Genomic DNA, 15,871 nt, shown 5'->3' with positions numbered 1-15,871 from the left:
AGTAAGCATGCACTAGTAATTCATAAAGTGTCAGCTATTTCTTATGAATCTGTGAAGTTGGCAGCTCAGTGCAAATTGAGTGTCCACAGGACCACTCAGGTGTCACTCATAACACTAATAATGGCTGTTCTCCTTTATTGAGCCATGGCAGAGATAGTGGCCTAAGATCACAGACATTGTCCATTGACCATTGGCCAATATCGGATCCTTTGTGTGTCAATATCGACATATTGACCTCCTATACAAAAAAGGTCTAAAAAAGTAGGCCCTTAACCATTAGTGGTAATTCGAAATTAATTAAAAATATATCTGATATAGGCTTACGCGCTTTCCTTAAAGGCAGGAGCGTATATACAGTATAAAGTATTATACTTTTGTATGCGGTGGACTATTAGGTCCACCGCTTTCATGTATTTTGTCTCCCTCTGTCGGTAGGCCAGACGACTGACATCAGTGACTAACACAGGCCTTTATCACGCGTAATAGTAGGGGAAAACACAGGTGCCTATCTCATGATTTAAATTGTGGTCGCTCCTCTGACCATAAAATTGAGCTGGATCGATGAATGAGCTACATCAGTTTTCAGCCCAATACTGTCGCATGAAGACAGACAGACAAACAGACAGACAGACAGACAAACAGACAGACAGACAGACAGACAGACAGACAGACAGACAGACAGATATATATATATATATATATATATATATATATATATATATATATATATATATATATATATATATATATATATATATATATATATATATATATATATATATATATATATACACATATCCATCTAAAGTCATCTATTTCTTTAAGTTAATTTACGATTGACGTTTCTGAAATCCAATGGGACTGTTCACATAAAAATTCTAATTCTTCAAGTTGTGTCTTTTCTGATAGCCTGAACGGGTTTCTGTAGATTATCTCCCTCGACAACCGATGTGTTTGACTCAAAGGTCATAGACCCTATGCAACATGCTGCAGGCTAATGGCTACTCCATAGTTTACACGCAGCATCCAGTCCAACATGTTTATCAGCGTGTTATGGAAGCACAGACCAGAAGATGTTCTTGGGGACATGGCTCTCCATGATCTCTTTTATAGATCGACTGTGCCATACAAAGGGAAATCTGACAATATAAATGACTATAATTACAGATTTGATTAATTAAAGAAACACTTACAAAGAGAGAGAGAGAGAGAGAGAGAGAGAGAGAGAGAGAGAGAGAGAGAGAGAGAGAGAGAGAGAGAGAGAGAGAGAGAGAGAGAGAGAGAGAGAGAGAGAGAGAGAGAGAGAGAGAGAGAGAGAGAGAGACTTGAATATTTGGCCCTAGGGCATGTTGCGCCATCTGTAGGACAACGAAAACAACGCAAAGAAAACATGAAAGAGCCCTTGAGCTCAGATGGAATTTGTAAAACTGACAAGTGGCAGGACTCTAACAAAAGGCGGAGCTAATTCCTTCCAGAAGCAGAGTGAAATTGTTACACTGGAGGTCGTCAGACTTAGGTACATTTTAAGTAAGAGACTTAGAGCTCCACCTTTCCCTTTCGACCTTATCTGATTTAGATCTGATTTTCATTTTACCATTGTGGTGAGATCGATTGGATCAGCCTGGGATGAATTGCATATGACAAGCAAGCAAGCATGCACCGTCGGGGATGTGAGTCCAACAACACAGCCTTCTGCGGGGCAGTCGTGAGGATGGAGCGGTACATGTGAGCAAAAAGTTTATTTCCCCATTATACCTGCACTTTATGATTTTAACTACAACTACGGTATTATTGTCCGAACTAGAAACTTTCTTCTCAACTACAAAACATGCACATCCACTACGTCAATCCATCCAAATTGTTTCATTCTGGTCCACTTTGGGCGATAGGTAGCTATCGTCTGAGAAGCAGTGTTTACTATTTGTAGCCACAGATCAAGACACTCATAGGGTAACTAATATAGTGTAGATTTAACACTTTTCTTTAACACAAAAGACTGTCTGCCTTGAACTACCGTATGGCGCCAGAGCTATCATTAGAGCTATATGTATCATTGAACTTTAAGGGCACCGTGAGTAAATGTTTGGGCTATGCGCGCGTCCTGCCCAACCTGTTCGCGTCATGAGGTTGGCTTGGGTACGAGAGTTTACCTTGAACGCCCCGAGTAAAATCAAAACACTACGTCGATTACGACATCTGACTTCCATTGTCTATTGTTTAACTTGAGCCAACTGATGACTGTATTCATTTAGGTTTTTTTTTTTACAATTCTATAGGTTAAAGCGGAAACAAAATAAATATGTCTGGAACCAATCAAAGGCAAAGAAAGCTTTTGCATCTTTTCTCAAGAATATAAATCCTTACTCCAACCCTGGGATGCCAACACACCAGGATCTGAGGATATGTCACGGCGTCATAAAGTAAGAATGGGAAACTGTTTACTCACAGATTACCCTGACAAATTACTCATTCAGTGTTTTGCCTCTGAAGCATTGCCTTGAAAAACATTCTGATGTATATCCTTTGTTCAAAGTTTAAATGTGTCAATGTACATCGGTGCTTGATGCTCTATTTAGTTGTGTGGCTCTGTCTTGGCATAAATATAATAAAGAGTCTTCATCTGGCATTGGAACACTTACACATACAATATACTGCTTAATTAGGCATGGTTTGGAACAAGTTTGCTTCTGGGAATCCACGTTTGCCAAGTTTTTTTTGCTGCTAACCTGCGGCTCAGAGAAGTCGTTTAGAGTCGCCGCAAATGTGTTCATCCTGCGTCATGCATCATAAATCTGTCACTGCGCTGGGATTGATATCTCATCCTGATTTGCTGTTCACAACCACAGCCCCAGTCACCCGTGCGAAACTCCTAACGAAACCAACGGCCACGTCTCCGAGGGCCCCAGCGACGCGGACGCCCTCCTCAGCCGGATCTCCTCCTGGGTGGACACCCGATACTCCGCCAGAAAGGCGCTGGAGCACTTCAGTCCCGGGCCCGCCGCCGCCGCCGCCGCCGGCACGCGGGACACCTTCCTGTCCCGCCGCGCCAACGAGCGTTTCCTGGAGCTCCACCGGGACTTCGGCGAGGAGTGCGGCCCCGGGTCCCGTCAGCACTCGTGGGCGGCCTTGGAGACGCGCCAGGAGGTGGTCATGTATGGGCCGTACTACCCCGACTACGCCCGCGGGGAGCACAGCGAGGACCCGGTGGTCCGGCAGACGGAGGAGCTGCTGGGGGCCGAGGGGGCCCGGGCCCGCGGGGCCAGCGTGTACATCTTCACCCAGAACAGCCCGTGTCTGGACCGGGACACCCAGCCGTGCATGCTGCTCCTGGTGGAGAAGGCCCTGGAGTGGCACGCGCTCTACGGGGTGACGGTGCACATCGGGTACGCCAGGTGCTGGGGCTTCAAGGGGAACAAGGAGGCGCTGTTCCGCGTGGTGGACCGGAGCCAGCTGGAGTGTGTGGGAGCGAGCCGCGACCACGCGAGCTACGTGGAGGCGATGAGGAAGAGCCCCGAGGCGGGTCTCAGCCTGCTCTCCGAGGAGCTGTTCTCGGCGGTGAGGCGGACGCTGGGAGCCGGATCGGAGCACCAGGAGTTCTCTCTGAGGAACGGCGCGCCGGAGCCGAACTGGAAGAGTTCCTTCAGGGACGCTCTGACTCGCGACTCAGGGGGTGAGTCAGAGATCGAGAGGGAAGCCCTGACACGGGAGGTGGACGCCATGACTGAAGCGGCGCAAGAGCTGGTCTCTGATGGGGGCCCGCGGACCCTGGGGTCGCACATGGAGAGGGGACGGACGTTTGCGCAGGAGTACGGTTTGGCCTCCCAGACGGGCGAGGCCGTACGGGCCGGGGCGAGGCTGGCGTTCCTCCGTTGCTGGAGAGACGTGGTGGAGACGAGGTACGCAGAGTTCATCAGGGACGGACTGACGGACGACTTCAACCGCTGCGTGACTCACCTGTTTAGTGAGGACGTTGTGAAGTTCGACAAGGAATACATACAGATAGGAAGGATACGGTTTTCCGAGGAATTTCCACCTTCTTCGGAAGGTTGTTTACTCTACTAGGCCGTAAGGCCAGCAACTCAAAGAATGGAGCTAAGCACTTGTGGTATTGTAAGACGCTTTGGATCCAAGGGTCCACCCAATGGCGTATATCAGGGATGGGCAACTGGCGGCCCGCATCCTCACTCAGTGCGGCCCGCATCCTCACTCAGTCAGGCCCGCATCCTCACTCAGTGCGGCCCGCATCCTCACTCAGTCAGGCCCGCATCCTCACTCAGTGCGGCCCGCATCCTCACTCAGTGCGGCCCGCATCTTCACTCAGTCAGGCCCGCATCCTCACTCAGTCAGGCCCGCATCCTCACTCAGTCAGGCCCGCACATAATAAAGAAAATTAAATAAAAAAATAATAATAATAAAAAAAAGAAAGAAAGATGAGAAGAATTCATAGAATTCGAAGGCAAACCCATGCATCTAGTTTGCTTAGAAGCGATATCAGTCATTAAAGATATCCACTTAAGTCGCCACTACAACTACTACAACTGCTTGTTGGGTTTGAGTTCATTGAGTTGTTGCACTTAATGTTGGGCCACTGTTTTTCAGTTTTTTGACTTCATTGAATGATGATGTACTGATAACAATCCTGACCATTCATGTGGCTGTTTGAGCATGGAAAACATGAAATGAATGTATGTTGGTTCAATTAACATACCGTACATAGGTTATGATTCTGGATGATTTTGTAGGTAGTGGCCATCCCCAAAATGCACCAGAATACAGGAAATCATATCTACCAAATTCAAAGTTGTGTAGCTTCTCTCAGCTCACGTTTAGTTGAAGTGTGCAGTCATGTGGCCCTCCGATGGTTATGATGAAAAATGCGGCCCTCTTTATCATGAAAGTTGCCCATCCCTGGCGTATATAGATGTATATACCGGCCATTTAGCAGATGATTGTATCCAAAGGGACTTACTGTGGGGTAAGATAAGGAGCAGGTTGGGGTATTGGGGCTTTGTTACTCAAGGATGCCTACAGGTGAGGCTGTGGACATGGGGGTTCACTCACAGAACCTCACAGCTGGCAGTGAAGTACCATGACCATAATATCCGTCCTACTTTAGTAGTAAAGGGGAACAAATCGAAAGAAGAAAGAAAGTGTGGACTTGGTGTGTATGTCGTATATATATATATATATATATATATTGTGTGCATATCATGAGTGCCGTTCTGAAGGAGACACAGAATCCAAGAACACGTTGTGTACGCATAATGCTTTGTCTTTATTACAGTGTCCTCTGCAGGGCTTCGGCTAGGCATAGAGGAACGATCTCCGGCATTAGCTGGTGCACGGGGAGATCTTCCACACGCACATTCGTCACTACGTCGGTGGTGTTGACAGCACATTCAACAACTTAACTGGAGTGGAGGTTGTTTTCTTTACATAAAGGATTGCATATTTATATTTAGGATAATGACATTATGTAGAAGTGTCAAGACCGCCGCCAGTTCATTCATATTTCTCCAGGTTTGTCACAGGTCAATTAAAGCATACATTTTTGCAGTATTTTGAAGAAAGAAAATAACAGTATTTTTGACATCACATCTACTATGAAACAGGTTTATTACACAGTTATGGGGTTTTGGCTGTATGTATATATATATATATTTGTATATATGTGTATATAAATATTAGCCAGACCCTACAAAAAAGACCTAAATCAGAGAAGCATTTCCATATCTTACAAGAGAAAGGTGCACTAGAAGGTTACAATACAGAGAGAGTGCTACGGGCAGGTCAACTCATTCACATCACATGATTTGTGAGCATCGTTTTAGTCACATAAGTAGTGATACATTTGTATCACTCTGAGTAATGAAAATGTAAGATGTATTTGTCCATTCTTAAATTAAAGTGAGATAAGCCGGCCTTTTCCAAGCCTCGAGGGTGATCATGTGTTACAATCTAGAGGCAGTTTGACAATTTGTCTGGAGGAGTGATGCACTATCTGGACTAACTTTTCAAGTAAGTATAAAAGGCTATACTTCATGGTTGTGTCGACTATTTGTTGGAGTAGCGTGGCATTTTCCCGGCTGTTTTGACCGGTATTCTTTTTCCAGTTTACGAGTCATGACCTATTATAAATGACCATGACAGTTTGTCAACAAGTTGACACGAAATGACTAGGCTACTAACTAAAAGGAGGGGAAATTCCACGCAGATCAGCTATTTTTAAATGACCCTGATCCAAACCAGTATATAACACTGTATTGTTGAAGCACTTGATTTTTTTGTGTGGCCATACTTAGATGAGTGTTTCAAACCTTAAGTTCAATATAAGTATATTAGCCTACACTTTAGTAAGGATACTCTGATGTTCGGATCCAACAAAAAACCAACCCTTCCTGCCAGACCAGGTATGCATTGCCCAGCATATATTTTGATGTGTAGTGTTTCCGATCCATTTCTGCATCATAGTGGAGTTGTGTGTTTTGCTGACGGATGATATAAACTCACAGAACAACACGGCGCAAAATCGGCGTATCCCCCATTATCTAAACATCATCCTCCATCTAGGAACATATGCTTGTGTGTATCTGTATCAGGTATCGTGATATTGCAGGTACCCGGCACTCTAGGCAAGGATTAAGTTGTTCCAGGGTTCTGGTTTGGAGCTTGAGGCCCCCACGTGGGCCCTAGGAGACATTTTAAGAGGATGGGCCCCTCCATGGACGTTCATGTAAGAGGGTAGGGCGGAATTCTGTGAACGAGACACGGACACACGTCAGTTTGCAAGTAAATGACTCAGATATTGACATTTACATTCAGCAGACGCTTTTATCCAAACGGTTCAGTCACAAACTCACACACCGACGGCGGAGTCAACCATGCAAGGTGACAGCCAACTCGTCAAGAGCAGTTAGAGTTAGGTGTCTTGCTCAGGGACACCTCGACACTGTAGCTAGGAGGAGCAGAGGATCGACCTCGCAACCTTCTGGTTACAAGTCAAGGGGGGGGGGGGACCCCTGATATATCCCATTCAACCCACGGATACAGCAGTCCCAACGGGTGGGCGTGTGTGCACCCTGTGAACGTCAGCCTACCTGGTTGTGTGTGCTGTGGTGTGTGTACAGGTTGGAGGTGTTTGGCTCGGCCTTTATCTGCCGTGGTTCGTCCACGGGGGGGGCGGTGCTGATGGTGGGGGCGACTGGCGTGGTGCCGGTGTTTGCAGGGGAGCCGTCACATCCTGGCGACCCTGAGGTCCGAGAGAACACATATAAGTGCATGCCTACGTATACCCATGACTTGAAAGGCCCATATTTTACCACCAGGTGTGAAGTCAATTAGCCATTACAGAAACTAGCTGGTGTGGGTGTGTCCAGCCAGAGGCGTGGGTGGATCAGCCTTACCGTTGGAACAAAGCACCGGGTTGGCTGGCAGTTCGATCCGTCATATGTATGTTCTAAGAGAAGTTAGCCAATAGAGTTTTTTTTTTGTCCTCATAGTTTTTGGAATGCTCATCAACTTCAAAGTGGCTGGTAAATAGGAGCCCTTGATCGACTGCACATGAATGCATTTAATACCTTCACACATTAATACCTGTACCATTAATACCTGCCCAATAATCACACCTTTAATACCTGCACAAACATAAAAAAAGAACGAGGGATAACCTTATGTACCATATTGCAACCTTATTGGACGTTCTTATTTCTAAAATAATTTCCTACTAATATTCTACTTTGCATGGCGTCGCTCGCAACAGAAATTGTACGACGTGGCTGCACGCTATACATCAGTGTTGCTGTGGTCCGACTCGCCCGCTGGAGTTAACCATTGACGAGCACACAGCCAACTCAAACCACTAGCACACGTGTCTGTTATCTCTGCAGGCAAATACATGCCAGGGAATGATCTATTGCATGAGGTATGGACGCACAAGAAGCTCGTGTGAAAGCGACTCACACACAGGCCCACACACACACACACCGAGACACACACATACACCGAGACACACACAGACACACACACACCGAGACACACAAACTCACACAAACCTAGGTGAGGTTTGTTGAGGCTCTTGGGTTTGCGTTTCCGGGTCTGGATCCCTTCTTTCTTCATGGCCAGAGGTCGGGGGACCTGGATCAAGACAAAAGCAATCGATCAGTGTCACCGCCCATTCATAAAGAACAGACATCAATAAGCAGAGGATCAGTGAAATATAGAAGGTCTATGCAGGTGGACCCAGGATGCTCTCAACCAGAGCAGTTCTGTTCAGTATTGTGGGGTCCAACATGTACAACTGAGGGAAAGCCAATATGATATTGATATTACAGATATTATATTTGGGCAGTTAAAGTGGGGATATTACACCACCAGGTATGAGTTTGATTAGCAATTATAAGCCTTTTGAAAATCTGCGTTTTCTACACTCTCACTTACGATGTCACTTAATCTCAGGAAAAGGCCGAATTTCAAACGGCCTGGTAATGACAAATCAGTAATATCACCCCTTTAACTGCCAAAATGTAAGATCTATACCTGGTGGCGTAATATCCCACCTTTAAAGGATCAAGGGGTACATATTAAAACAAATCGCTTGAGTCAAAGATTATTTTTACTTTACTGGGGAAAAAGACAGGACCCAGATCGCATAACAACATTCTTGACCCAGAGTTCACCGCCACATTCTGACACTTCTCAGCCCGGGTGGGAGCGGAGCCCATGACCCCACCGCCAGCCGGTTGTGGGGGGTCCATGACCCTCCGTGTGTGTGTGTGTGTCCGTACCCCGTGGAGCTTCATGTAGAGGCCGCAGGCGTTGCAGACGGGCTCCCCCTCGCCGTTCCTCCGCCACAGGGTGGTGGTGGTGGTGTGACAGTTGGTGCAGGACAGCCCCACCCTCCGCGACGCAGACTACACACACACAAAAACACACGCACACACACACACGCACACAATATTAACATAATGGCGGGGGGGGGGGGGGTATTCTGGATTTAAACGTTTGAATTACCGCCACACAATATAAAAACAAACCGATGCAGTGTGTTGGGTTCTTATCGTTTTTGGAGTAAAGAGTAAAAGAAGGAAACCTATGCTACGTTAAAGTGAATAACATAACAGACTCTTTGGCTGTGTCCCAATTCAGGGGACGCATCCTTCGAAGGCTGCATTCGAAGGATGCGTCGACGCCGATTGCGTCACAGCGTCGCGCCAAGTGCTGTCCCAATTCCAAGGGTCCTTCATATGCGGCCTACGAATGCAGGGATCGTCGTAGGACAAACACAGGTGTTGCTCATTACACTAATTATGGTTCTGCTGCTACTCTTCACAAGGGAACAGGTAGTAGTAGTTTATGTTACTCTGTTACCCGTGCAGTGGTACATGAAATGAGCAGACCAGTGATAAGTGGTATGAGGGACACCTGTGTTTGGATGCATCCAAGGAAGATGCGTCTGTGAAAACGGTCTACTGTTTCTTTTTTTTTATTGTCTGTAACTGAATCTGAAGAGATCTGAGCAAACTATTAATCGCTTGTATGTCAGACACAGGTTTAATCCCATAATATAGAAATATTATAGTATACAGTATAGAAGTCGATCAATATTTCTTGAGTATAAATTCTTCCCAATTTGTTTTCACTGGCATTCCTCAAGTAAACGCTTGAGGGTGTGTGTGTGTGTGTGTGTGTGTGTGTGTGTGTGTGTGTGTGTGTGTGTGTGTGTGTGTGTGTGCGTGTGCGTGTGTGTTAGAAGATGCTCGTGCCACGCACCAGCCTTCGTTGGGGTTTAATGAGCGGTCTGTTGATACCGTTCATTTTGTGGTACAGTCCGCACGCGTTGCAGAGGTAGTGGCCCGTACCATCTCGCCTCCACAGGGGGGTGGACATGGCCCCGCAGTTCACACACTCACGGCCCTCGGCAAAATCGTCAAACATGTCTGATGGAGGAGGAGAGAGTTATGGGTTGGGGCTGATCTGTTATTATTCAGGTCGCATTTCATTGTAGATTCACATAGAGATGGATACTCAGCGGGACAACTGTCGTCATTGTTGCACGAAAATAAGACAATCGGAGGAAAAACAACAAATGTTTTAATCTTTTAACAAAATTAATGATTGCTAATTAAAATAAAACATGTATAATTTTATAAAACTGCAATATAACCACTGTTATAAGTGCAAAGTAATAACATTGGCAGTGATCTCACGAGCTCATTGGACGCAGTGGCGCTGCGCCACCGGTAGGGGTCATTATTGTCCAGTAGGACTTTAACGTGTCACCAACAGCCAGCTGGAATCTCTGCTCATTATCACGATCTGGCCGCCCTCTGAGATAATGGCGCGGCCTGGAAATAGAGCGCTCCATCCCATTCAAGTGGAGACTCGATGTCTATCACATATCTGTCTCTCTCCCTCTCTTCTCTCTCCCTGCGCGGTTTCTTATCTGTTTCTCTTAGATAGCGTGACATTTGCTAATAGTATCTTCGCTGCAGCTCTTCTGACACATAAAAGAGCATCTCCGAGGAACCACTTAGCCATTAAGGGGCCATCAATCTGTTTCAGTGTGTGTGCGTTTGTGTGTTGTGTGTGCTGTGTGTGCTGTTTGTGTGTGTGTGTGTGTGTGTGTGTGTGTGTGTGTGTGTGTGTGTGTGTGTGTGTGTGTGTGTGTGTGTGTGTGTGTGTGTCGTGTGTGTGTGTGTGTGCGTGTGCGCGAGCGTATGCGCGTGCCTGTGCCTCCAAATGCTTTCAACAGACCCATAGGTGTACTCTGCTAATTATTTCGATAAGCCCAAAACCGAACCCTGTACAAGACTTTGACAAAGTGATTTTTCATTATTTTTTAAACAGTGAACGCTCATATAAATAACGCTCGTCGGCTGTGACACATTATTAAATAAATGAAAGATGTCATGACAACCGCGTCAGACGTAAATCACTCCGTCTCTAAATGAGAATTTGATGGAGCTGAGGAATGTGTGTGTGTCGTGAAATGTGGGTTGTGTTGGATAGTAGGCCCACATGATGTAGTGCTCCTTATCCAAGGCTGAGAGGAGGGGAAGGGGGACAGAGCACCGCGGGGCAGGCCGGCCTTGAACCAGGCAGCAAGGTGGTAGTCGACACAACTTGGAGACCCACGACAATATACAAAGGAAATGCTGTCCAAATAAATGTGGGGGGGTATTTATTCCTCATAAATGTGTGTGTGTTGTTATCATTGTTGGACTGACGTAAAGGATTTGGCTCCAGACGGAATGCATTTGAAAAACGGTTACAACAGCGATGAATGTTATATCAACTTTATAGCATTTCTTAAAAAAAACAGAATTTTATCTTAAGGGTATGCTGCATTATTAATTTATGAATAAACAAGGAGTAAATTAGGGTTTATTTACGTATAAAACAGATTTATAATTTGGCCTAAATCGGTCATAAATTTAAGGAGCAGCTTTTGTGTAAATCTGTCTAGATGAATGTGACAAACAGTAATGAGAAAGTGTTGGCTGTGTCTGTTTAGATTAAACTCTCGACCGCTCAGTCGCTGTCAGCTGTTTTAAGATTGAATCAACGATCAGATTAATGGATTTCAGCAAGGAATAGATTAGCTAGCCGCTAATAAATACAACTCTATGTAATATATTGCTGGGGGATTATTTTAGGCTGAATAAATTCAATATAATATAAATATATTTTAAACAATATTCATAGAAATACATTACAATTTAAAAGTTGAAACTATATCACTTTATGCACGTCCTTGTCTATTTTGGGCCTAGGGATTATAGATTTGTTCTCTACGTATTTGGCCTGACAAATAATCGTCGTGTAAATTATAGATTCATTGCAGAGGACTTTGTGTTATTTTAATTAGTCGCACAAAGAATGGCTTCTGGTAAATCAAGATGCAAATGAACTTAAATAGCTTAATAACTTAATAACTAGCTTAATAACTTAAATATAACCTATATGACCCTGCAGTGGTCTTCAGAAAACGCCAAGATGTATCATTGTCCTCATTTAGTTCACGGCTCCAAATCTCGCCTGATTTCTTCAACGTGTTGAAAGGATTCAGCATAATTGTATCGTGAATGTTTACACTGCTGTTTGAATGGCCTATACTCAACTTAAATACAGCCAACTTAAATACATCTGATGTGATGTCAATCCCCGGGGAACGATGATCAACAACAACGATTACCTCTACAAATATTATGTGATCATTTTCAAATAATTGTGTAACCTTCAAAACAAGGGGCATGATAAAACGCCCCGTACCCCCGCTGCACTGCATGTAGGCCAATGGGAAGGCGCGCGTGCACAAGCTCAGACGCGCGTACGCACACTGTGTGCAGAAGGTATCTGCATCAGCTATTGGCCTAATAGATAATGGGGAAAACTACCGCTGATTAAGCACCAAAAAAACGATGATCTACGTGGCATCAGAAGGCGGGCCTACACGCGGATTGTGAAATACGGTCGGTCCCGTGATGTATCGACCGCCCAATGTGCAGAGTGAGATACACTCCGAAGCCCCCCACGGCGCCCACTCAATCCCACAGGTGAGGTGTTTGTGTGGTTCACCTGGAAGACAAGCCGTGCTGATCAAATAAACAACAAAAGATTATAAGCATGCACAATTACATGATCATCAAGGCCCAGGCCTCAGTGTGACCAACCAGACGCCACTGCACTGCACGCCGCAGGCGGTTTTTCCTCGTCGATAAACTCCCCAAGTTAGTGTTTTCTCAATTCAATATTTATCCATATTTGTAACTTTGTTAGTGTGTGGAGGGTGATGCAATTGAATTTCTTAATTTTGTGACACAACAATATTAAAATTGCATTTGCTATCCTGCAACCGACACGTGTCGGACAGTTTAACCCAAATCAACACGTTTGTGTCAATTTGTGTCCGAAACATGTGGTTCCTGGGGAGATTGTGTGTCATATGTAGGATAATGCGTAAATGCCACATTATTGATATTATGCTGTGGTTTTTACTATAATTCTCCGACCGGCCGTCCCTTGGCGGTGGGTGCAGGTGTGTGTTTGAAGGTGTATGTGTGTTTGAAGGCCCGCTATCTCCGCAGGTTCCTCTGAACCTCCTCTCGTTCCTTCTTGTGTGAAGGAAAGCTCCACACACAGCTGCTAAAAACCTTCAGTGTAGAAACTGGGATAACTGAAATATCGGTATTTATCGGCCGCTTTCGAAAAGTAATTTAGCCTACATAGCTCCTTCTGCTTCGTGTCTGATGAAATGAAGGAGCATTGGAAAGGTGGTTTTACTTGGATTCAGTGGTTAGGATATTAGATTATCCGTTTTTCAGAGAGGAATTCAGCCTTAATCGTCCTCACCACAGCCTGTTGAACGGAAGAGACGTGGAGAGAGAAAGACTGAAGGCCCGCCGGGTCTCGTCAGATCATATATGGTTTGGTATTGTGGGCCTTTCAAGGAAATATTATTATAACATTTTAAAAGATATATTTTTGTTCCTTTAACGTCATTGCTTTGATTGATTGGCCTTTTTTTACTCTCTAGGCTATTTGTATGGTTTTATTATTTAATATTTAATTATGAATATGAATATGATAATTATGATCAGCATTATCATTCATATTTATTTATTTGATTATTTTTTGTATTATTATAAGTGTACACGTTATATTATATAGCCTTGTGATATAACTTGTATATTGTATTGTTATTGTGGATTGTTATTTATTTATTTATAATTGGAGACATAAATATTATTAATATTAAAGTAGGCTATTTAGATGAAGCACTAATAACAAAAAGGCCTGATTATATTTTTTTAGCAAACGTAAACCTTTAAACCTGAGGGGGCAAGACGTGAAAACATGACATGTTCATCAGATTGCCATCGATTTGAAGTCAAAATACACATGCAGGCAAACAATTCGCAGTTGTATTATTATTGATTATCAGAAAATTATCAGGCTAACAGGCTCACTTCAAGTTCCTTCTTTTAAGTTATTTTAAATTGACTTTATGTAATGTAACTTTATATAAACAGAGACAATGTAGGCCTACTAAACAAACATTTACCTTTAAGATCAAGGAGAGATGCATATATCAGGTTTTAGCAAATTGCTATCTCCCTTTAGTCTCTTGGAATTAGTTATCACTTAGACTTTAGCCTACTCTAAACTCCTCTCATTGGTCTAGATGCACCTTATTATTTTATGTTTTCGTGATAAGCTTGTCTCTTCATTAAATAGACCCAAAGTTTCCCCGGAATTTCAAAATAAGAGTTTCTGTGACAGAATAATTCTGATGACAGAAGTTTAAAGAGCCTTGCGGGCTCCTTGTTATTAAAGCAAAACGTGCCACTAATATTAAAATAAAACGTCCACAAAAACTTGATCTTTACAGGTAGGCCTATAACAAATCTAAAAGCAGTATAACAACATTCACATTCACTTTTCTTACCGAGGTTGGGGTGCCTCGTCGCGGACTGCCCGGCGCCCTGCAGCCCGTGGAGCACGGAGCTGTCGAAGGGGGACGACGGCCACGTCCCGCCCAGGCTCGGGTTTATGTAGGCCGGGTATGGGCTGTGGTACGACCCGCCGAGGCCCCGCGTGCCGTAATGCTCCCTCCCGCCGGCGGAGATGTTCAGTGGGCTCGCGTACGACGACGCGGTCTCGCGACCCACCCCCCCGGATCCCACGGGGGGGCTCGTGGAGTAGGCGAAGCGCGAGGAAGCTGGAGACGCGTGTCGCGCGCCACTCGCGCTGCTATACGGAGTCCCGGACGAGGAGTCGGCGCCCGGCTGCGCCCAGGCGGAGTGTCCTGACACCGGCCCCCCCTGCTGCGAGGCGCCGTGGGGCTGGAGGTAGGGCAGCGAGGGGATCATGGGGGTGACCCGGGTGGTGGGCACGTACACGGGGGACGCTCCCGAGGCGGCGTTGTGGAGGAATCCGGCCTCGTAGGACGGGGGTCCGTGGTTGGTTGCCATTATGCCCTGGTACATATCCTCTCCCTCGGTCTGGACATCCGTGTCGATAGCCGAAATAGGATAACCGATGATTATCGAGCTGCGGTGCTACACGGATTTATGGCCGATTAACTCCCGATCTCAGAGTGTCTAAAGCCCGCGTCTTTCCAAAGTGGAACTCTTAGCTTACCTTAGTGGAACCCGAGGATGTTGAGAATTAAGAAGGTATGACGGAGAGGCGATTAGAGGTGGAATGGAGCGCAGAGGTAGAGAGTGGGCCTACCATAGTGATAAAGAATCACCCTATCACTCCCCCTTCCCTCACTCGCTCTCTCCCTATCCCTCTCTCTCCCCAGCTTTCTTTATCTCTCCCTCTCTACCTCTCTCTCTCTCCCTCCCTCTCTCTCTGTCTTTATCTCTCTCTCTCTCTCTCTCTCTCTCTCTCTCTCTCTCTCTCTCTCTCTCTCTCTCTCTCTCTCTCTCTCTCTCTCTCTCTCTCTCTCTCTCTCTCTCTCTCTCTCTCTCTCTCTCTCTCTCTCTCTCTCTCTCTCTCTCTCTCTCTCTCCCTTAAATTAGATCGCGACATCCTAATTTAAGATAATACATAGATAAAATAATATTATACATCTGTCAGGCTAAATTAGGCTTACAAAAAAATGTAAAAGGAGTTTAAAGAACTTTGAGTGGGCTATAGGTTATCAATGTCTAATTAAAATTCTAATTAGGCCTATATTTTTCTTAAGCGGTAAAACACACGGTTCAAATGTAGGCGTCGCATGTTTGTGATGAGGCCTACATTTATTTATTTTTTATTCCCCCAGGCCTAAGCTCGGGCTTTGGGAATAATACTGACAAAAATCTGTTCGGTCAAATTATTCTTTCATATTTATTAATGTTATTTATGTCTTCCTCTTCCTTCT

The 15,871-nt window shown here is 45.0% G+C and overlaps 2 protein-coding genes across 3 annotated transcripts; one reads left to right on the top strand and one right to left on the bottom strand.

Moving 5' to 3' along the window:
- The first annotated feature begins 1,391 nt into the window (after positions 1 to 1,391).
- Positions 1,392 to 4,217, top strand: LOC115534592 (uncharacterized). Its single transcript, XM_030345678.1, has 3 exons — positions 1,392 to 1,725; positions 2,277 to 2,420; positions 2,847 to 4,217. Exons 1-3 carry the CDS (start codon positions 1,655 to 1,657, stop codon positions 4,060 to 4,062), a joined length of 1,431 nt encoding a protein of 476 aa, XP_030201538.1. The 5' UTR covers positions 1,392 to 1,654; the 3' UTR covers positions 4,063 to 4,217.
- Positions 4,218 to 5,249: 1,032 nt separating this feature from the next.
- On the bottom strand, positions 5,250 to 15,283 carry gata4 (GATA binding protein 4). Of its 2 annotated transcripts, none has more exons than XM_030345829.1 (6): positions 14,447 to 15,283; positions 9,769 to 9,935; positions 8,784 to 8,909; positions 8,046 to 8,133; positions 7,098 to 7,249; positions 5,250 to 6,754 (listed from the first exon to the last, which is right to left on the bottom strand). In XM_030345829.1, exons 1-6 carry the CDS (start codon positions 14,985 to 14,987, stop codon positions 6,629 to 6,631), a joined length of 1,200 nt encoding a protein of 399 aa, XP_030201689.1. In that variant the 5' UTR covers positions 14,988 to 15,283; the 3' UTR covers positions 5,250 to 6,628. The 2 variants fall into 2 exon arrangements, with proteins under 2 accessions (XP_030201689.1, XP_030201690.1); XM_030345830.1 differs by having other exon boundaries at positions 8,052 to 8,133; positions 14,447 to 15,277.
- Between the last annotated feature and the right edge of the window lie 588 nt (positions 15,284 to 15,871).

This window comes from Gadus morhua, chromosome 21, assembly GCF_902167405.1.
Source record: "Gadus morhua chromosome 21, gadMor3.0, whole genome shotgun sequence".
NCBI lineage: Eukaryota > Metazoa > Chordata > Actinopteri > Gadiformes > Gadidae > Gadus > Gadus morhua.
This window is presented reverse-complemented; position numbering and strand designations above follow the sequence as displayed.

Bases quoted from the DNA above. Each gene is read 5' to 3' on its own strand.
- LOC115534592 (XM_030345678.1), top strand. From the start codon at position 1,655: ATGCACCGTCGGGGATGTGAGTCCAACAACACAGCCTTCTGCGGGGCA. The intron at 1,726-2,276 runs GTGAGCAAAAAG...ACAATTCTATAG, and splicing joins GTGAGGATGGAGCGGTACAT to GTTAAAGCGGAAACAAAATA. The intron at 2,421-2,846 runs GTAAGAATGGGA...TCACAACCACAG, and splicing joins ATATGTCACGGCGTCATAAA to CCCCAGTCACCCGTGCGAAA.
- gata4 (XM_030345829.1), bottom strand. From the start codon at position 14,987: ATGTACCAGGGCATAATGGCAACCAACCACGGACCCCCGTCCTACGAG. The intron at 8,134-8,783 runs GTACGGACACAC...GTCTTGATCCAG, and splicing joins TCTACATGAAGCTCCACGGG to GTCCCCCGACCTCTGGCCAT. The intron at 7,250-8,045 runs GTGAGTTTGTGT...CTCGGACCTCAG, and splicing joins CAAACCTCACCTAGGTTTGT to GGTCGCCAGGATGTGACGGC.